We start from the raw sequence: 20,815 nt of genomic DNA on the forward strand, positions 1-20,815 counted from the left end.
AATTCTGAACACATCTTAATGATTACCCAATCACTGACATTTTTTACTCTTTACAATAATTAGTTAACCCAACAAAACACACCGAAGTACCGATCGTATGGGGCTAGTATCGAATGGTATTGGTGATACTATATATATTTGGATCGAACATCTCAAATGATCAAATTAAGGATATCTTCTTCTACTAAGAGAAAAACCTTTAGTGATCACTTATATGTCAGGAGTATCGGAACAGCTTTTTTCTAAACACGCTGCGCCAAAAACTGGACCACCCCAAAGAGGCCCATAAGTACTGCTTTTAATCTAATGTAGCCCAATGCATCTGGCTTCTGTGACAATTAAAGTGAATTCATAAATATTTTTATTAAGAACTCGAGAACTTGTCCACTCTCTTTTCACACAGAGGAGCAGCCGAGCAGATTTAAGTGGGGGGGAGCTGTCTATTCAGCACCACCACCAGCATGAAGTGACCCTTTGGGAACAACTGCACAAGTCTGCATTAGAGACAAAACAGAAAAAAAGAAAGAAGTGACAGAAGCATCTGAACATTTGAATCAGAGCACTGGCTGCCAGTTCATGATAAATCTTGCAGATTTGGAGCATTTGGTGGCAGCACTTCAGAAGCAGGCGGAGGTACGTAGGCTGACTTTGAGTCAGTGACGCTGAGCTGCACAACAACAAGCCTCTCCAACATCTTGCCTTCCACAGCGCTGAATTTGTGTGCGTGTCCGACTCTCGTTTTTCTTCGCGCACTGCGAGAGAAGCTCCGCGTCCTCCGAGCAAAGAAACCCGTCATGAACTCCACAAGGTAACACTCTATTTTTAGCTCTGCGCGACTTTAATTCTTGCCTAATGCAAAATCTCGCTTTCGACACCCGAATGTGATGGGTGATGCGCCTTGGGGGAATGCATCGGTGCCCGTGAGCCCATGCATCGCTCCTTTCTGTGCAGACTCGAGAAGTATGATTCAACACCGCAGTGTGAATTTTGTTTACAACCCAAATTGTCGGGTGATCGTGTTGTCATGTGGGGGACTGCATGAGCGTACCGGCTGAGTGTATCAACTGTATTGATTCCGTGGAAGGCAGGATAGTGGTTTATCCTATAACATGCAGTTCTGTGCATCATCACTGCTGGGAAAGAATTTCACTCAGACGCTCGTCTGACTCAGGCAATAAGAAGGGTGTCAACCCTGCATGTACTAGCCATCTCTCTCATTTTAACAGCAGTGATTGATCATTAGTTGGCCTTTGTTATCACATCAAATAAAGCAGCAAACATGGTACGTGATTTTCTTTAAATGTCTTTAAATCCAGTGTGCAATTGGACTGTGAGCACACACACAGATCCTTTCTGAGGAACGCTCTGCTTTGAGCTGGATGCAGTTGAGTGGAAATGTACAAATCTTTCATGGAGCCATCTGAAGAGGATCCTAGAGGATAGAAAACCTGGTGCTATTTATAGGTGAAGTGTGGAGGGGTGCTGAGGATTGCTGTGTCAGGTTCCCTCTCTTTCTCTCTCTGCTTCTCTCTCCCACTGAGCAGCTCCTTCTGTTTATACAAAAACGAACAAAAGAGTCAGAGATGAAAGGGAATTTCATCCGCATTAAGAAAAGAAAAAAATGCAAGCGCAACATCAAAGCGAAGGCAGGCAGAAATGCTCTGTTAATCCTCTTCTCTGTGGTTATCAATGGCGATCTCAAATTAAACACAGTTTGCATTCTGACCCTTTAATCTACAGTTGAAAAACTTTCTAACTTGGCCCTGCTGGGTGTCCGTCTCCATTCTCAAGCACCGCCACCGTTGCTTTGTCCATGTCTGTATATGTCAGCTGGGAGACAAGGCGTGGAAGTTGTAGGTAGGGATTGGTTACACCTCTGTTAAGCCTGTTAGCATGTGTCATTTCTGTTCACTGTCAGCAGGCACTGAGAAGAGCCAGAGATGCTGATGCTTGGGATGCTCCATCACCTCCTACTGACTGGGACGTGTCTCTGTGTCTACGGAGCCCCGTTAAATCTCCCACACTTCAGCCCTACGCAGGCCGGCTCCTGTGAAGGACTGTGTGCCAGCTCGGTAACAACCACTGGGTCGACACATGCTACAGATTTAAAACCTACACCATCAGATTCCAGACACGAGAGTGACCTGACAGTGAATGTAGGTGGAGGAGGAGGGACTGGCCCACATGAACGACCCAGGGGGACTGATGCAGTGACGCAGACAGAAAATGGGGACAGTCTTGATGGAAGATCTAGGCTGAGTGAGGCTGGTGGAGAGGCATGGAGCCAAAGCGCCGAGATAGAGAAGATCGGGAGCACATCTGAGATGAGAGACTCTGAGAAGCAGTCAGAGTCTGTGGATTCAGAGAGCAAAAAGGAGGATGCACCAGTTCACGGTGAGCATTTAAGTCCAACAGGTGGGACAGAGCAGTCGGACATGGACACCAGTACCCGAAAAAGGACTCCAAGTAGATTACTGACCTCCACTTCAGCACCATCACACCTGCAGACTTCGTACAGCCAAAAGAGTAACCCGGCTGGAGCATATGGGACAAAAAGCTTCGATTCTCACTGGGATAAAGACACAGAAAGAAGTTTGCCAGAACCTCCAAATCCCTCTGTTTCCCTCTGGACCCAGACCTCCCACAGTCCCACCCCTCATGTTTTTACCCATCAGACCTCTTCACCTTTGGCAATTTGGGGCCACGACAGCACAACTATGTCCTCATTACCAGACCCATTTTTACCTGAAATCGGACCGAGCCTGATACCCAGAGAGGATGGCCCAGAAAGTCTGTGGACTGAAGCAGCAAGACCCGGCGGAGGTAAGGCAGGACAGTTATGCAATTAATGTTAGCATAAAATAGGCATGCACAGTTTCGTTTTATTGGGGTGGCACGCCCTCTACTCCCTGATTGTTCATCAGTTGCACATGTGCACACTAAAAAGTCACAGTATGCCTTCGAAGTGTGCGAGGTATTGCTCCACAGTAATCGTCACCCCAGTAAGAATTCGTTCCAACAACATTCCAGCTTGCTAGATTTCGCAGGGTTTCATAGGGCTTCATTAAAAAGTATGGCAGAAATAGGAATGACATATCCAGCAGTGGATTTTGCCTTTGATGATTGGCAAAGAAGGCGCCTCCTTTTGCAGACTCCACTTTGAACCCCAGCTGGGACCCATGGCAGTCTAATTACTTTCTATTCTTGACTCGAGTCTGAAAAAAGAGAACACACACACACACAAGCCTGGAAAAGGCTGGTGGCAAGGTACGTTATACAGCTCCGTGGAGGAGTCAGCCCCCTCCTCTGTCTCTCTCTCTCTCTCTCTCTCTATATATATATATACATATATATGTATATATATGTTTAGCCCCGAATGTCCTCTCACTCCTTCTCACCCTTCATACTCTCCATTCAGGCTATTGTGAAAGGGCCAAGCTGATTCAGTGAGTCAGGACAGGGAATTGGATTAAAGACGTCTGTCTGAGCCAGTGTGCGTCCATGTGAGGATTGTCTGTTTGATGAGACTTTCTCCCAATGGCAAAGGAAACTCAACTCCCAAAATAGTCTTATGTAAAAGGATTGCAGCGTTCAGAAGCATTTTTCCACCTCCTTCAGAATGCTTTGGACTAAAGGTAGTAACAGTTTCTCTTGTAACAGCCCCCCCTTCCTGTGTGCTAGCCTCTTATCTCAAAAGAACATTTTTTTCCCAAACCATCTTCTTTTCATTGTGCCTTTGCTGCATTGTTTTGAAGCAGTTTATAATGAGAAAGCTGCGTGAGCAAAGAAGCTGTTTCAAAGGGCCGCTTTCTGTCATAAATACTACATAAGCTACAGTATGTGCTGAATACAGCTGCTGCTTCTCTGTAGAAAACATACATTTTTAATTTTAGCAGTCAGCTGAAATGTGTGTAGAGAGACAGCGAGACGCCTGCCTCGTCGTCATTTGTCTTCGTTCAGTCAATAAATAAAAGCCAGCTGATCGGAAACGTTCCAATTAGATTGTGATGCTACACACAGTGATTTTCCATGTGACTCTGAGCTTGTCTTGGCACCACCTGCAGCGGAAACTGCCCTCCCAATGCCCCAGGATGAATCCACAGAGGCCACAATGTCATCGGAGGCTCTCCCTCTCATCTTTGAGCCTTTTGAAGACATCACATCTGAGAGTGCGACGGCGGCGGCAGCAGCACCGGTCACCCATGTGTCAGGCAGCAGCCGGCCCAGAGGGCTTCCTCGGTCAGAGGCGGGTCTGGACCAGCTGGTCACCGTAGAGAGTGACAGAGACGGTCCATCACATGCCTCACCCGTCCTTATTCCAGACTGGACGTCACCTTGGCAGACATCTGGCAGCGAGCTCCTAGAGCCATTCAGTTCCTCGGGTCCATCTGCTTCTCAGCAGCAAGTCAGAACTGAGCCGGACGACCGTTCGGAGAAAGGTGAGACAGATGATGTGGCACGACCCGAATGTGGATATTAGATCATATGGAATCATGATATAAAATCTGTGTGTAATGTGTAAATGTGCCATATAAATAAAATCAACATTGACATTCAGGTTTTTTTTCAAGATTTAGTCAATTTCCTACAAATTAAAAGTATTTCACGCTGATGCCAAAGTAGAACTATAATAGGGATCAGAAATTTTAACCGTTCAACAACACTGAACATTTTCTCTGTGTGAAGACGCCTCGGTGGGTTTCACGTTTACATTTACCTTTTCTAAGCTTGCTTCTTGCCAGACTCCGTCTGACGCTGACAAAGTGGTTGAATCTTTCATCACTACCACTTCATTGTGGCATGAATTGACCCAACAGCTGCAGAGACAGCAGTATTGTATACTGTGCACGGCTTTTGAAGTTGCGCACTTGCAAACATGTACAGCTGTGCTCACACTGCTCCTGCTGTCCTCTTATTCTGTTTTTCATTTAGCAAACGTAGTGTCTGCGAGGACGCTAAACCTGAAAGACAACGTGTCCTCGGCCGGCCCCTCCCTCTCATCTTTCCAGCAAGCAATGACAATGGTAACCATGACAACCCATCAGCCAGCACACAAATCCACATCAGAGGAGATGGACTCTGAGGGTAGGACAATTTTTTTAAATGCCACCTACAAGCCACTCCATTTGCGATGGAGTGGCTTGATGTTCATGTTCAGTCATAACACGTGTCCCTCTCTACATCCTCCAACGTTCCTGGATGATTTTTCTTTATTCTCCACAGAGGACCTGGAAGATGACTTTGAGAACTCGGAGGAATCGGTGGAAGAAGACAGTGAAGAAGACCAAACAGAAACATCGAAAACATCCTCGACGCAGCCTCCATACAGTCTCATCCCACCACCTCCCGTCTGGGTTCAACGCAACCAGGGGCTGAGTATGAGAACACAATTTCTAACCCATGTTTTTAATCAGCAGTGGGACATAACTTTTAGTATTAGCACTTCTGCAAACATGTGTTGCCCTCTTATAAGGTACGTACAAAAATAAAGAAATTTTCAGCTGAGTTGCTCTGATAAACGAATGTCTCTTTTTCTCCCAGTGCGTAGCTGGGTGGAGCTAATCAGAGAAAAGGTAAGCCTACCCTCTGCTGTCTGTAAAAAAGGTCAATTTTTCTTTTACCTTGCCATGAGGCGACGGATGACTCACTGATATATCTTTTTCTTTTGAGCCGCCAGGGTTTTCTTTAAGGTGCATACTGTAAATATTTGTTACATGTTCATAGTTTTCAGTGGGTTGCACAGTTAAAATAGTTTGATGACGATCAAAATATAGAATAAAGAATGCTTAGGTCATTTTTCATAATCAACTACAGTATGTTAGCTAATCTGTATAGGGTTGGGGGTGGATAAGCTGGAGGTGGCGGCTGGGGAGAGGCAGGTCTGGCCTTCTCTGCTGAGACTGCTGCCCCCATGACCCAGCCCCGGATAAGTGGAAGATGGTGAAAGATGATGGATGGATAGGTTAGGGTTTGACCTCTATGCCATCACCTTCTACAGGCGGGTTACGTGTCCGGGATGTTGGCCCCTGTGGGTATCGGTATCACAGGGGCCCTGCTAATTGTTGGCGCCCTCTACAGCATCAGGATGATTCACCGCAAAAGGAGGAACAGCTTTAAACACCAGAGGAGGAAGGTCAGACAGCAGGAGGTCAATAACTTACTTTCCTTTTTTCACTCGTTATTGTTGACCGGTCACATGGAGCAGGTCTCCGTGGATCTTAAATGCATAAGCTCAACCTTAAAATGATTTTTCCCTCTCCAGCAACCCCGAGAACCCGGCACCAGCCGTCAGGACCAAGCCATGCTGCTGGCCGACAGCTCCGAGGACGAATTCTGATGAGAACCTTTTGGGCCTCTTTTGTTGGTGACCAGCCGCCATTGCTCCTAAACTGGATGTTTAGCAAACACCCCCATCGCTACTGCATCTCCACTTACCCTGGGGCTGTTTGGGTATGACTCCTCTGATCCACTGAAAGGGACTGAGCATAGGGCAGTATTTGCATAGGTGGCGCACAGGTCAACCAGGCACCCACCTCCCTTTCTGAAATTATCTGAGCACTTGTCTAAATGTTGTCAGATGCTGCTGAGTCTAAGAGTGTGGTAGGATTGGTGTTTTCCACCTTTTTTGACAACAAAAATAACTAAATAAATAAAAATAATAATGCATTGAGGGAGCGGTATTCGTAGGATGGAAGTGTTGCTGGCAAATTAAAAGGGGGGTGTGTGAAAGCCAGCATGTTTTCCCGTCAAGTTATACATTGAATGAAAAGTGACGTGACACAAATAATGTAAATACATTACATGTAGTACATGTAGCTGACTGGGGGTCAGTTGTGTTAGTGTAAATAAAGTCTTGTGTATTCCTAGACTTCAATCATTTTGGGAAAACTGCTAATTTACAGGAAGCTGGATTAGATCACTGGAAGCATATCTGTCTGTAAACTGAAACTAACAGCTAGCCTAGCTTGGTCCAACGATAACAAACATGTTAGCTAACATTTCCAGAACTCACTACGAAATCAATCTTTAAAAAAACAATAGAAGAAATTTAAAGATATTTAAAATCTTAATTATTTTCTAACCATCAGAGTTAGGCAAGCTTCAGGCAAAGGTAAGCTAAAAGCTACTGAGCTAAAAAAGCTACAGGACTGTGCAAAAGTCTTGACACGCCCTGCATTTCTTACTATTTTGCAATGAATTTGGGAAACAGGTAGTGTTTTATTTAAAGCTGCAAACAGCTTGAGCTCTCTTAAGCAGCTTTCTTATTATTTAAGTTTTCAGGAACAGTTCTCCAGGCTTCTTGAAGGACATTCAACGCTCTTCTTTGGATGTTGGCTGCCTTTTGTTCTGTTCAATAATGCTGCTTCAATAATGTTGACGTCCAGGCTGTGAGATGCCCAATCCACAAATGATAGTATTACTCTGTCAGGTATGCTTTTACTGCATTGCTAAAAAAAATAATTAAGCTGTGGCTCTGACAGTACTTTGGCATTCCATCAATTTTGACAAGATCCCCAAAACTACAGGCTGAAACGCTGCCTCAAACCATGACATAACGCGGTTAAGTGATTGTTGGACACTTATTTTTATATCTTTCTTCTGACCTCTGTGGTATTTATTGATAATTAACCAAAATCTGAAGATTTTCATTCATCACTCCGTAAGACCTCTTGCCAATGATTTTCAGTCCAGCTCTTGCATACCTCGGTCTTTTCTCCCTTTTCCCCCCTTCCTTAAAAATAGCTTCTTGATAGCTACAGAGAGCACTAAGATCATTTCTGATGAGGCTTCGGTGAAGATGGATCAACTGAAGGGCCAGGTCTTTGCTGGGTTTTTCCGATTTCTTAAGGACAGTCTGCCACTCAAATATTTAAAGGCCACACTGAACACCATGCCAACACATGCCAGTATTTTTTGCTAATAGCTCTTTAGGAGTCACCTTGTTGGTCTAAAAATACTGTTTCATATCTGTCAAACTGGAAATGGAAACAAATCAAGTGACAGGCCGCTATTAACAAACTGCCTAAAGGTACAATTTAAATTGGTTCTTCGCCAAGTTGTCTATTACACTGGTTAATCTCTTGAGTTAGGTGCCTTTTTTATTCTTGAATGATTCATAGGTCAGTATTACAAAATGAACATTCCTCTGAAAATGGTCAGGTAGAAGGACTGGACTGAAATTAAGTGAAAAAGCAGCCAATTTCATGGCAAAGAAAAGCCTGGAGAACTTTTGAAGTTACACCTCTAAAAAAAATAAAGTCTGTCTGTCTGGCTGCTTGGAAATAAATACAAAGAAATGAAGCGCAGCTCAAGAGCTTTGCAAAGTACTAGAAGTCTCTACCATCTATATTATCTTCACACACACTGACAGACATCATAGTAGTATTAAACTCTTTTCCAGCTCTTCTTAACCTCCTGGGACCTGGCGTCCACATATGTGGACATCACATTTTTGGTTGTTTAGACCCAAATACTCAATTTTGCTCTACAAGGGCCTGATATCCACTTACGAGGACATTATACTGCTACTCTTCTGTCAAAATTTTAAACGAATATCCTCATTTGTGGCTCTCATTTTTCTTAGAAACAAAAATTAAGTAAAAAAAAAACAAAATCTGGTAATTCTTTGTTTTTACATTCATCGGGCCCCGATATGCCCAAATATCAAAGAGGAATCAAAGATGCATGCTGTAGAAGAGTTTGGGTCTTAGGAGGTTAAGGAAGTAAATAAGCATTTTCTCCCAAAATGTCAAACTATTCCCGATAGAACCTGTCACATTTGCTTGGTTTAAAGTGTGAAATTTGTGCAAATGCAAACGTTTTATTGAAAGCCATCTGTTCATATTAGTTACTGTGAGAAACACGTGCAAAATACCACCGTCCTATAAAAGTATGTAGCATAATGCGATATGAACTCACTGCCACTTACAACTCCATTTTTGTCCCCAAGTGCACGACTGAGCCTCAGTCGATACATACGCTGACTTGCTGCAGAGATTTCCCATAAATTAAGTGTTCCTATTGGCTGGAAGAGCACAAACACGAGACAAGAAAGCAGATTCATATTTCCGTGTGTGCTGATCTGCTGCTGACAACGTGAAGTGTTTTGGATTTTACCTTGCTTGGATAAAATGAGCAGAAGTCAGGTTAAGTTTAAAATCTCGTTTTTGAAAGATAAGTTCAAGAAACTTCTCTGCTGCAGTCCAGACAGAAAAGAGGCACAAAGCAGTTCTAGGTATTTGATGCACATTTGTTATCCCAATGTTAATAAAGTGTCTTTTGTTTGGGAAAAAAAACAACATTTTCTGTAACTTCATGAATCATCTGACATGCTTAATGAACAAATGCCTGTTCATACAATATAATACTGTTTTAGGGTATGTGTGATGTAAAATGGTAGACTCTTTTCCCCCTCTTGATGTGGATGTGATCAAATAAACAGCTCTTTTTGATGTCTGATTGTGACTTCTTTTTTTGACACACAGATACAGCCGCTTCAGACAGCAGACGAGACAACCCAGTTTTACAGCATTAAAAAAAAAGAAAAGAAAAAAAATCTAATAATTTATTTCTGTGTTCTTTTTCCACATTAAATAAAAGCTATTGGACATTTCCAGATCAAAAATAAATCAAGAGGGGACAGGAAGAGGAACAGAGAAAAACAGACATGCAAAGAAAAGAAAAACAAATCTTTTGCTCTCCTCTTTTCACACTTCGTAGATGGTAGAAAGGCTGCAGAAAGTCCCTGTGTGGTTTTGTGTCACACATCGACTGCCAAAACAAATGCTAATTATAATTATCTGATCAATGAACTTACGTCAACTGAGAAATTAAGGGTTATAAATTTAGGATTTCAGTCACCCGAGGTCATGACGGCACAGTGGATGATCAGGATGAAGGGAGGGTGAAAAAACAACGGTTTCTGATGTCATTTCAGGGCAAAACTGAGTCTCTGAGAGAAAACTGGGTAATGGATGCAACGCCACAAGGCACAGCTCCAAACTGATTATTGATGACGAAGCCCTTCGGTCTGTGAGCGTGATCTGAACACAGCCACTGTGGCAGGCTGTAATGCCCATATATACCCTAATGGAACCGCGACAGTTTGGCATGACTGAGGCAAAGAGACACAGTTCCTTCAAAACTGAAAACACCTCTGTTTGAAAGAGGGAGATGGATGGGACCTCCAGAATAAACCACAAGCAGTTTGATAAAAATCTAAACAGTGTCTGATGAGCAGCAAAGGTAATAGTTGGCGTTCGGGGGATCTATAGATTGTTTTTGTACTTTCACATCATCTCTGGATGGGGTTAAAGTAGCACAGAAATTAAAAATAAAAATCAAATCTGATAAATCAACACAATTCGCCCCAAACCCAACAGATGACCAAAAAAAACCCCAACATGCTTTCAATATATTCAACGAAAAGAACAACACTCGTATACAAATCTGCAAAAACAAAAAACAAAACTTGTCCATTGTTCCAAATGCATACAGACACAAACTTACATAGACAGACCATTATGTGGGTGGCGACTCTGTAAACATCTACTCTCCCTTCCAGTCCTCGGCTCCTGGGGTGTAACCAGCTCAGCTCAGTGGTTGAAAAGGGGGAATAAACCCTAATACATTAAAACTCCCTATGAATGTTTGCTGAAAGCATGTGTCTGTTCTGGTGCAGCAGATTTTAAAAAAAGAAAGAAAAAGAATTGAAATAGTGCCACATGGCAGCCCGCTGTGGTGCTTTCTACTTTCAATATTGTGGAGAAAAAGCACACAGATGCCCAATTGCATAATTTGTTCTTGCATTTGCAACCTGTGAAAAAAGAGGTTTTTTCGCCCATCAACAACCACTGCAATCCGTCTTTCTGCCTTCGCTACGACACCAAGCACTAACCCTACTCCTGAAAAATAAGGGTCCACTTTTTTTTGTTCCTTCTTGTATCTAACAAGGAGTTCTTGTTGTCCTTATAAGGCCAAAACAAAATGGCAGCACCTTTTAGAGGCTCGATTTTCCTGTACGGGGCAGGGACAGGGTGGGGGACTCTGAAAGTAGAGACGTAAAGGTCTAACAGAACATGATCCACACCATTGTCAAAAACAGCAGGAGACACACATTCATACTCACGCATACACACTGCAGCAAATCTCCAAAGAAGTGCATCTGACCTTTGTTCAAGCGAGCTTTCTTTGCCGCTTTAGTGTGTCGTCGGACTGCCCGGGTGCATCCGTTCGCAGGAAAGGAGATCTTAGAATGTTATAGCGAGGTTGGAGGTGCGTCGGGTTAACGCGCCCGGGAAGTGCATTGTGGACTCGGTCGCTTGAGAGCGGCATGAGGTTATACAGGTGTCAAGTAGACAAATGGAAACAAAGTTAAAGTGAACAAAAGAATAAAATATAATCTGGTAAGAATACTTCTCAATTTTTCGCCTTTTTTAAATTTTAATTGCACGCACACGGCACACTCATACAGGAATCCAGCATACGTAACACTTTGTCTCGGATCTCGCGCTTTGGTGGACCGGAAGCGGCTGCAGAGGTTTGCCCACTCAGCGGGCAGATCGCTGTGGCCGCGGCTGTCGGCGCTGATAGGTTTGAGTGGCACTCACGACGAGGAGATTCGGGCTAATATTGCAAATTAGTAGGAGAGGAGAGGTCGTACCACACCGTCATCGGTGAGGAGTCTCTTTTAAACGTGCTGTATTCTCCTTTTTGTTTTGATTTTCCAGTAGCTGGCAGTGCATTTGGGAGGAAAAAAATAAGTTATGATCTGCAAAAAAACAAGCAAACAGAAAAAAAATCCTCACCCACGTCCTGTCTAGGTTTGACGATGACGACACCGAAGCTTAAAAAGGTCCACGAGTTGCGCAAAGTTTGAGGTGCTAATGGAGTGATTTGTTTCAATCAGCTGCTCTGCGCCAACATGTGTACACAAACACAGGATGGGCTTCTTGGAGAGGGAGTTGGGGATTGGCCTCGGTCTGAGTTAATCGACACGCTCTTATTCCCGCACTCACATCGAAACAAAAAGCATGCATATCTTTACAGGCTTCCGTCCTGGGGGCTGAGGCAGGTGATGGAAGCAGCAGCAGCAGAAAGGGGGAGGGGATGCTGCACCTGCTGGACAGGATGGGGAGACAAAATCATACCAAGCACGCGCAGTCATACAAATGTGTTCTTCACTCGCTCACAGTGAAACCAAATGAGAGAAAAAAAAGCCACTTGCTTTCTGAAAAACACCAGGCGGTACAAACACACAAACTATAGCTTTTTCCGTCCCCCTGCCCAACATATAAGGTTAAAAAAAGAGAAAACAAAACAAAAATGAACTCCACAAATATCTTCCCAGTCTGTGTTTACCGCTCCACTTCCTTGTTTCATGTGGTGATGATTTTTTTTTAAAGTTTTTTCCTTGTGTTTTTTAAAAGTCTGCTTTGTCCCAGGTTCTGCAGGATTTTGGTGTGGTGCCTTGTCCTTTTTGTCTTGTTATTTTTTCGTAGGGGGTGGGGGGTGGAGTCTGGATGCACATCCTCGCTTGAGCTGCCTCGCACCTGCTCGAACAGGCGCCCCCGAGCTTCCAAGGTTGCAATGTCCCCCATTCGATGAGGTCGCCCTCGCTCGCCCCGCCCTCGTCACAGAAGGCAGCGGGAGACCCCCCCGTCGTGTAACACCTGGTGGGATTTCAGTCCGTTTCTGCCTAAACGCTTGTTCAGAGGTCAAGGATAAAAGGAGGGTGTGTCTGCTTGTTTTATGCATACTTATGTGCATACTCCTTGGACACAGGTATATGTGTAAGTGTGTGTAGGTGTCTGTATGTGTGACTATAAGAGTGAAATGACCAGGGCAGAGCTGAGGCCGTCAAGCTGATAAGTGTTCGAGGTGAACAGCACCTGCTGTCCCGTCCTCCTCCCGTCCCTTCTGTTTTCTGCTAGCGGAGCCACAGTTTGAGCCGCAGCGCGTCCACTCCGTTCAGGTAGTATCTGAAGAGCCGCTTGTCTCTGACAAAACCCAAGTTTTCGTAGAGCTTCAGGGCTGATTTGTTGGTGATCTCAGTCTCCAATACAACCTGGGAACACACAAATGAGTGCGTGAGTGAGCTGACTGAATTTTGGAGCCTGTATTTGTTATTTGGCCGTTCGTGATTGTTTGGACTTGAACTCTTTACCTGAAGAATAAAAAAAGTTAACAATACTGAAAATGAACTCGTTTACCATCATGGGATCAACATAAAATTTCCTCTCTTTTTCACCATACACTGCCTTTACTTGGCCCCATTTTTCAGCCATTCGAGACTGATTTGCTGTTAAACAAACCTCACTCCCTTGCTCCTAACCTGCTAGCTCCAGGCCTTTTCTAGACAGGAGGGCTGTTCAGTCACCGTTGTGGTGGTCCTCAATATTAGCCCCTCTAACCAGAACAGATGAAAAGCTGGTACATCTGCTACTAATTTGAGCAACAGCCCAGTCCAAGACAGTGGAGGTCCAGCAAATCCACAGGATAAGACTCCTATAAACATTGCAAAGAGCATATTTCTCCCATATTGAATTCTCTTTATTGGGCCCCTATCAAATCCAGAATTAAATTTCAAATCGATCTCCTCACACACAAGGTCTTGAAAAATCAGGCCCCATCTTATCTTAAAGACTCTCAACAGAGCACTTCACTTCGCTCTCAGACTCCAGGCTTACTTGTGGTTCCTAGGATATTTAAAAGTAGAATGGGAGGCAGAGCCTTCAGCTCTCAGCCCCTCTTCTGTGAAACCAGCTGCCAATTTGGATTCAGGAGACAGTCTCTACTTTTAAGTTTAACATTTCCTTCTTGATAAAGCATATATAGTTAGGGTTTCTTCCTGTTAAAGGGGAGTTTTTCTTTCCCACTGTCACCAAGTGCTTGCTCATAAGAGGCTGTTGGAGTATTTTCTGTATTATCGCGGGGTCTCTGAGGTGACTCTTGCTGTGATTTAACGTTATACAAATGAAATGAAATTAACAGTTGAAATATTTTCAGGGGACAGCAAACACTTTAGACATCAATATTAGGGATGGGTACTGGTATCTGGCACCGGTTCTGACATTAACGGTAGTAACCAGACCAAAAAGCAGCTCACATTTCGGTGCTTTATTTCGGTGCTTTTTTTTCCTGTGCTGTGATACACTTTAGATTCTAGCCAATCATTTTACGTTTCCGAGGATAGTAGGCGGGTCCAGGTACGTCCGTTCTTTTAGAGCAGAGCTACAGATTAAAAATGCCCAAGGCGAAGCGGTCAAAATTTGGCTGTGCTTCACAGCAAAATATGCAAACTCAGCAGCCTGCAACAAGTGCTTTAAGTTGATACTGTGATACTGTCAAAGGAAGTAACACCTCAAATCCGATGAAACACCTGGCGACGCGTAGCGTTTTTTTAAAAGCCGAGAAATGCGCCGTATTTGATAGCTTGCTGCGAGACCTCACACCGTGCACATCTACTGCAGGTGTGGTGCCTGTTATCGGACCCGGAGTTAGCAACATCCCCCAAAAACCCGAAGAGGAGAGTCCTGGCCCCTAGCCCTGCCAGTGTAGTAGAAATGATGACGGATGATGATGCAGCAGCAGCCGTTCTTCTCTGCGTGAGTAGCTTAATGTTGTTCATGTGTAATTTACGTTGAGTACGATAACCGCGTTATTACATTAATGCATGTAAGGTGAACTAGCAAACACCGTCGTAGTTACATGCGGCTGTCTTCTTGTTTGATGGCAGATACTCCCTTCACCCTGGCCAAAAAGGCTAAAATGACCAAAGAAAAAGTGGAAAACAGTTAAACATGAGAGCTTTTTGGACAAAGTTTGTGTTTTTTCCATTGATTAAGCACTGCTTCCAGCCAAGAGTGATACCATATATGCCCTATAGCTGCAGAAAAGGCTAACATTGTTATCTTTTTACAAAAAAACAGCTGAACCTAAACGATACCCAACCCTAATCAATATGCACTTGTACAGTATATAGTGACAGCGTTTCCTCACCTTAGAAACCTTCAACTGCAACTGTGACCAATAAATACTCCAACTCTAAACCTACCTTACTTGTGTGTTATATCTTGGTAGCTAACAAGCTGTAGGTGCAATATTTAAGTTGCTATTGCAAACCACTGCTTTTATAAGAGAAGATATTTGGATAGAAAGCACGAGCACAGGACACTGAAGACCCACCCACACATTTGCTTGCAGTTACTTGATCTTTTTTTAAATAAGTAAAAACATATCCTATAAAAACATGTACCGTTTGTGTGTACACATTCAAAGCACTGGACATTGCTGGGTTGTATCAGAGTGTCAGCTCTTTGGTCTCAACCAGCAAAGAGACTGAAGAAATCGTAACGCTGTATCACATGTTTCATCTTCTAGAGGAATTCAAAGTCTGCAAAGGAAGCAGCGTGCATGTTTGGCTTTTCAGGGAGAGGCAGAGCATATGAAATAGTTTATAGTAGAAGATCAAGGTTACCAGCTAGTTTAGATAAGTGAAGGACAGCCCAGGAAAACTGGACCTTGAAATAAAAATGGCTTTAAACAGCTATAAATGTTCTCTCTTTCGGTTTGTGTTCCTTTCAGAAAACCTACAACTTAGAATGGAATGCCAACAGTGTAACGTGCTTATACTATTGATTTTATGTAGGATGCATATTTTCACAGTACGACTGAATATGCTGACACTCTGGCTTGAATAATGGCTCTTATGTAACGTGTGCAAATGTGTTAAAGTTTGGTTCATAAACAGCGCCACTGGGTCTAGCTCGCTTACCTCGTCGCAGTCGCCCTCCACCATGGCATAGATGGCCTTTTTCACCAGATTAGTACCTGAAACAAAAGAGTGGACTCTAAGTAAGAAGCTAAACCCATGTATGGCCTCCATCTCCAATATATTCAAGTATAATGTTACTCATCACTCTGAGTGCAGAGTCTATCTAAATGGTGCATTTGCATAAACAGATTTGGTTGCCCGGGACAGCAGAGAAGACGGTGAAGGGAGAGACTGAATATTCTGAAGAGGAGCGCCGAGATCTCACCGATGCTTTTCCTTCTGTGTTTCGAATCCACGGCCAGCATGGCAATGTAGCCTCGACGAAACATCTTCTTATGCATGTCAAGCTTACATACAATGGCTCCGACACACTCCTGCTCCACCATGGCCTGCGAGAAATGCACACACACAGCAAAAAATACACGCTCAGTGGTTACGAGGGTCCACTGGGGTGGCCGCTGACAGCCTAGCAACCGTTCCTCTGAAGTTCCTGTCATCCTGCCAGTTCAGCTGGCTCCACGTGCTGACCTCTGACCTTTTTTTTTTTTTTTTTTTAAAACAACACTTCCTCTTCTGTCACATGTGGTGATCCAGCCAAAACTGGAAATGGGATGTTTTGGACCTTGATGGCCACAGAATTTAAAGAAGGCAGGCCAGTGTTTTCAAAGCAGAAAATGCTACCATGACACAGCACATGCAGAAGGAATCCTAAGGCACGTTACTCTCTGCTAATACTGACATTAGGATTTTATAATTGCTTTACGTTACAAATCTGTACATATATGAGTGGGCTGGCACATTACTTGATTCATTAATCACCTAAAAAACTGAATCAATGTTGGATCTGTAACAGCAGAAGACAGGTTGTTTACTGCCTGCCAGCAGTAAAATAGAAACAAAGCTTAGGAGCTGAAATGTTATTGTCATGTGTGTGCTTTAGCTTCAGTACACGTCAGCTCTGACAGCCTTGGATGGTGGTGAAAAACAAAGCTGTCACACCCAACTATAATGCTCCTGCAACTCAGAGTAACCAGTCAGACTTCATAACTGTGAGCGTTCAATCTACTACTTACCAGAAAGCAGAGCTGCGGCCAGTTGTGGATGAAGTACCTGTACGTGTAAATTGAATAAGGCTCAGATAAGTCCTTGGTGATCAGTCTCATGATCCACGGCATCTGAAGTTCAGACTCGTAGCGGACATAGCGGATGCCGTGGTTATCCCCGGGGGAATCGCTCAAGTCGAGCCGGGCGAGCTCCTCGGCCGGCGGCTGCTGCAGGTCAGCCTGGCTCTCCTCGCCGCCGGGCCCAGCAGCGTCCGGCTGCTCGTCACTCGAAGGTCTAGAGGGCGGCGTGTGGTCCAACTCTTTCCCCGCTTCGCAGGCCGCCTCAGCTGTAGTGAAACCCGGCATCCCGTTCACGCTATTGTTACCATGAGGAGAGTGACTGCCGTTTTTGGAACAGGGGCTGTGGCCTTCGTGTTGGCAGTGCTCACTATTGTTCCTAGCGGCAGGAGCCTCCTCGTTGCTGCCAATGCTGTTGTCACAGTTGTCTACGGACGATCTGGGATTGTCAGGCCGGTTTCCTACGTGCTGGTGGTTGTTAGGGTCCTCTGAGGGGCTTGCCAAGCCGTTCAACTGCTGCTGCTCTCGGGCTTGCATTTTAAGGTGAAGCGCCGCCGGGCTAGCTCGCGCTAGCATGTTTTTCTGCTTCTTCTTGACCGACCTTTTGACTTCGTTTACCGACTGAGACGTCGTCCCTGTACCGGCAAGCACACACTGCTCCCCGTGGCACGCCGGCTCTCCGTCTTCCACCGCCGGTTCCGCGCTCCCAGCCGCGGGGAAAAGAGGAATTTCAGCCGGGGATGCAGGCAGTGCGCTACTAGGCCCAGGCGGCACTGTGGCCATCCCACTGCATTAAGGTGGTGATTGACACTTGGAAAACGTTGAACACAATTTCATCCACAAGGCGAAGGCATATACAACCAATGTACGAGCTAGTTCATCGAATATTGCATAAATCCAGGGTTTTCTGGGGCGATAACGTTTCCGCTGGCGATGGTTGTCGCTGCTTTCTCCTCGATTTCCCTGCTGCCGCAAAGTGCCGTCGCAGCAAACGCCATTGCAACGGCATTCATACACGTTTTACGACAGTAGTGTAAAGCATGACTGTTGTACGGTTTTTCCCACTTCCATTGCCCCCTGCCCCCCGAGCCTCTTTTTGGTCATCCTTGCACTTGCACCTTGCGAAACTTTTTATATTGTTTGTCAAATTTATTTAACCAGTCAATATCGATATTTACCTCCTTCTGTTCGCCTTTATGTTCTGTCTGCTTTAAACAATACATATGTTTGTGTCGTACCCTGCATTTCCACACTGTACTCACAACATTATGGTAATGCAGACCTCTTCAACACTGGCGAAGTCAAAGGTTACTGAAGAAGTCCTTTTGCTGCCCCGTTAAACCCAAGAACATATCCTTCCTTACCAGCAGAGGGCGCCAAACCGAAGCTTTAGCATATGGAATAGTTTTGTAAGCGCAACAACAGCAACACTGCATATTCTCCACAAGGTGTCGCCATTCGACCAGTTTGTCGCTTCATCCTGCAAAGATGGTGCAAGTTTGTGCGTGTATGTCCAGTAGTATCCAATCATGGCCTACTGTCCTTTCCAGAAGCATACTGTAGGCTGCTGTTAATTCATCATTCCCAGGATGCTGTGAAGCAGGAAAACCACAACTCTGCAGCGGTTCATATTACACATAACATGATAATAATACATAATAATTACATTTGTTTTCTGTTTATATTTACATTTAACCATTTCCCTTAGTCTGCTAAGGAACATATTCATATTCTTCTTTCACTTTTATTACGTTTATTTCCTTTTAAGGTTTCATTTTTCCTTAACCTTTATTAGACACAAAAGTACAGAGAGCTGACAGAGAAGCACGGAGAGAGTGGAGGGAATGACATGCAGGAAATGGTCTGGGGCAAGCCTCAGTAGCAGCCTTTGGCATACGGATCACCTGCTCAACCACAAAACCTATATATTTTAAATGGACTAGTTCTTATATAGCGCTTTTCTACTCTTCTGAGCACTCAAAGCGCTTTACACAACTTGTGCATTCACCCATTCGCACAAGCACATTGTTCTAAGTGCTTTCTAAGTAGCATTCACACACATTCATACTCCGATGGATGCATCGGAGAGCAATTTGGGGTTAATATCTTGCCCAAGGATATTTGGCATGCAGACTAAGGGAATCGAACCACCAACCTTCCGATCAGTAGATGACCTGCTCTACCGCCTGAGCTACAGCCACCCCGATACATACGTTTGTCTTTGTAATCAAAATAGTCTAGCACGGGTCACATTAGAGGAATAATCTCCCGATAAAATTTGCCAGGTGCACAAGTCTAAGTCATGAGTTTGAGTATTGGAACAGAATTTGTGATATCATTTGCCAAGAAACCCCCCAGAAAATAACAACCAAAAACAAAAATTTTACAGGCGGCAGCAGCCTGCCTGTGGAGAGCGAGAGGAGAGAGATCGTGTGCCAGCATAGGAAGGAGAAGACAACAACGCAGAAGACTGCACAGGGGTCCTTCCCCTGTTACACTGTGAGGGTGAACACAAAGTGTGAGGTCACTGAAACTCAAATGTAGCGACAGGAAGTCAAGTGATTCTGAAAAATGCTGTTACTGTAGTATTCTGTTGCACACAATAGGCCATGTTTTATTACCACAGTACCTGTTTCTGAGTATTGATGCTCCTCATGCCCTGTTAACTGTGTTGCACATTTTTGTGTGACCGCGTGCTTTTCCCCTCACAAAACACACAAATTTAGGTAAGCCTGAAATCAGCATGACATTACAGAGTATTAACTTTGATATTTTTAAAATAGCAGTACAGTGCTCTAATTATTCAGTGTCAGCAGGAATTCATAGGACAAGAACTTCAGGAAATGAGAAGATAAATTATGCATTTCTAGTATCCACACAGATTCTGACCAAATATTTATATATTTTGACTCCCCTTATTTGTAATGTTGTTTTTGGTGGTGATGACTTATTTATTTGGATCAAAGGTTTTGGGTGAGTTCACTCTAAGCTGTAAAAACTGTAATGCTTAGCTCTTGTCAAAGACATAAAGCTTATCCTTTTCACAAGGTGTTCTTTAACAAGATAAATGAGATAAGATGTGTCTTTAAAAAAAACTTCCAGCATCTCAAAACAGACAAAATGGGTGAAATCAACCATCAGTGTATGTGTTACATCTTCATCCTTTGGCTGCCCCTTTTTAGGGGTCGCCACAGCAGATCATCTTCCTCCAACTCACCGTATCCCTACCACACTCCTCTGTAACACCAACCCTCTGCATGTCCTCCTTCACTACATCCATGAGCCTCCTCTGTGGTCTTCCTCTTTTCCTCCTGCCCGGCAGCTCCATCTTCAGCATCATATTTGTCTTGCCTGCCAGCACGAAAGTTTGCTTTCTTCTCCTTAAAGTCCTGCTTTTTCTGTAATCGATGGTCAACATTTTGGATGTTTCTTCTTGCTCTACGTCTCGTCCTTACCTTGACAGATACTCCAGTTTTTTCTCAGTTTTTCTGGCAGATCTCTTGCAACATTTATGCTCCTCTTAAGTGGAGGGAATTTTTCAAATGACTTCAAATCTGCAGCAAAAACACTGTGACCTGCTGTACCTTTCCAAAAATCCTTTAAATCACGCATCAAAATTCAGCTTCTGTGTTGATGACTAAATAGTTTCCACAAGACACATATAGGTGTCTTTCCTCTGCATCCATATATCCTTACTCTTCTTCCTCTCAACTTCCATAAATATGTTTTCCAAAATTAAAATTATTGGCTTGCACCTGTGGCCACAGCACACAATTTAAGCTGTACTGCACATGAAAGTTCTTTATTTTGTTCACAAAGACGTGCCCTACTAATATTTGCTCAAACTGTGGACAGTTTTACCAAAACGAGGCAAGGATTTGAAAACCGTCTGGCAGTATCGCTCTGTAGCGCCCTCCAG

General features: G+C 44.0%; 2 protein-coding genes across 5 annotated transcripts; one reads left to right on the forward strand and one right to left on the reverse strand.

Annotated features, from left to right (window-relative positions):
* Positions 1 to 461: 461 nt before the first annotated feature.
* Positions 462 to 8,235, forward strand: armh4 (armadillo like helical domain containing 4). 3 transcript variants are annotated; one of them, XM_085132670.1, is made up of 8 exons: positions 462 to 808; positions 1,919 to 2,823; positions 4,065 to 4,439; positions 4,933 to 5,085; positions 5,224 to 5,376; positions 5,542 to 5,573; positions 5,999 to 6,133; positions 6,263 to 8,235. In XM_085132670.1, exons 2-8 carry the CDS (start codon positions 1,941 to 1,943, stop codon positions 6,335 to 6,337), a joined length of 1,806 nt encoding a protein of 601 aa, XP_084988796.1. In that variant the 5' UTR covers positions 462 to 808; positions 1,919 to 1,940; the 3' UTR covers positions 6,338 to 8,235. The 3 variants fall into 3 exon arrangements, with proteins under 3 accessions (XP_084988796.1, XP_084988795.1, XP_084988794.1); XM_085132669.1 differs by having other exon boundaries at positions 464 to 808; positions 1,922 to 2,823; positions 5,999 to 6,148; XM_085132668.1 differs by having other exon boundaries at positions 465 to 808; positions 5,999 to 6,148.
* On the reverse strand, positions 7,862 to 17,954 carry naa30 (N-alpha-acetyltransferase 30, NatC catalytic subunit). Of its 2 annotated transcripts, XM_085132673.1 has the most exons (4): positions 16,849 to 17,939; positions 16,041 to 16,164; positions 15,776 to 15,831; positions 7,862 to 13,066 (listed from the first exon to the last, which is right to left on the reverse strand). In XM_085132673.1, exons 1-4 carry the CDS (start codon positions 17,677 to 17,679, stop codon positions 12,929 to 12,931), a joined length of 1,149 nt encoding a protein of 382 aa, XP_084988799.1. In that variant the 5' UTR covers positions 17,680 to 17,939; the 3' UTR covers positions 7,862 to 12,928. The 2 variants fall into 2 exon arrangements, with proteins under 2 accessions (XP_084988799.1, XP_084988798.1); XM_085132672.1 differs by lacking the exon at positions 7,862 to 13,066 and having other exon boundaries at positions 14,424 to 15,831; positions 16,849 to 17,954.
* Positions 17,955 to 20,815: the final 2,861 nt, after the last annotated feature.

This window comes from Neolamprologus multifasciatus, chromosome 15, assembly GCF_963576455.1.
Source record: "Neolamprologus multifasciatus chromosome 15, fNeoMul1.2, whole genome shotgun sequence".
NCBI classification, from domain to species: domain Eukaryota; kingdom Metazoa; phylum Chordata; class Actinopteri; order Cichliformes; family Cichlidae; genus Neolamprologus; species Neolamprologus multifasciatus.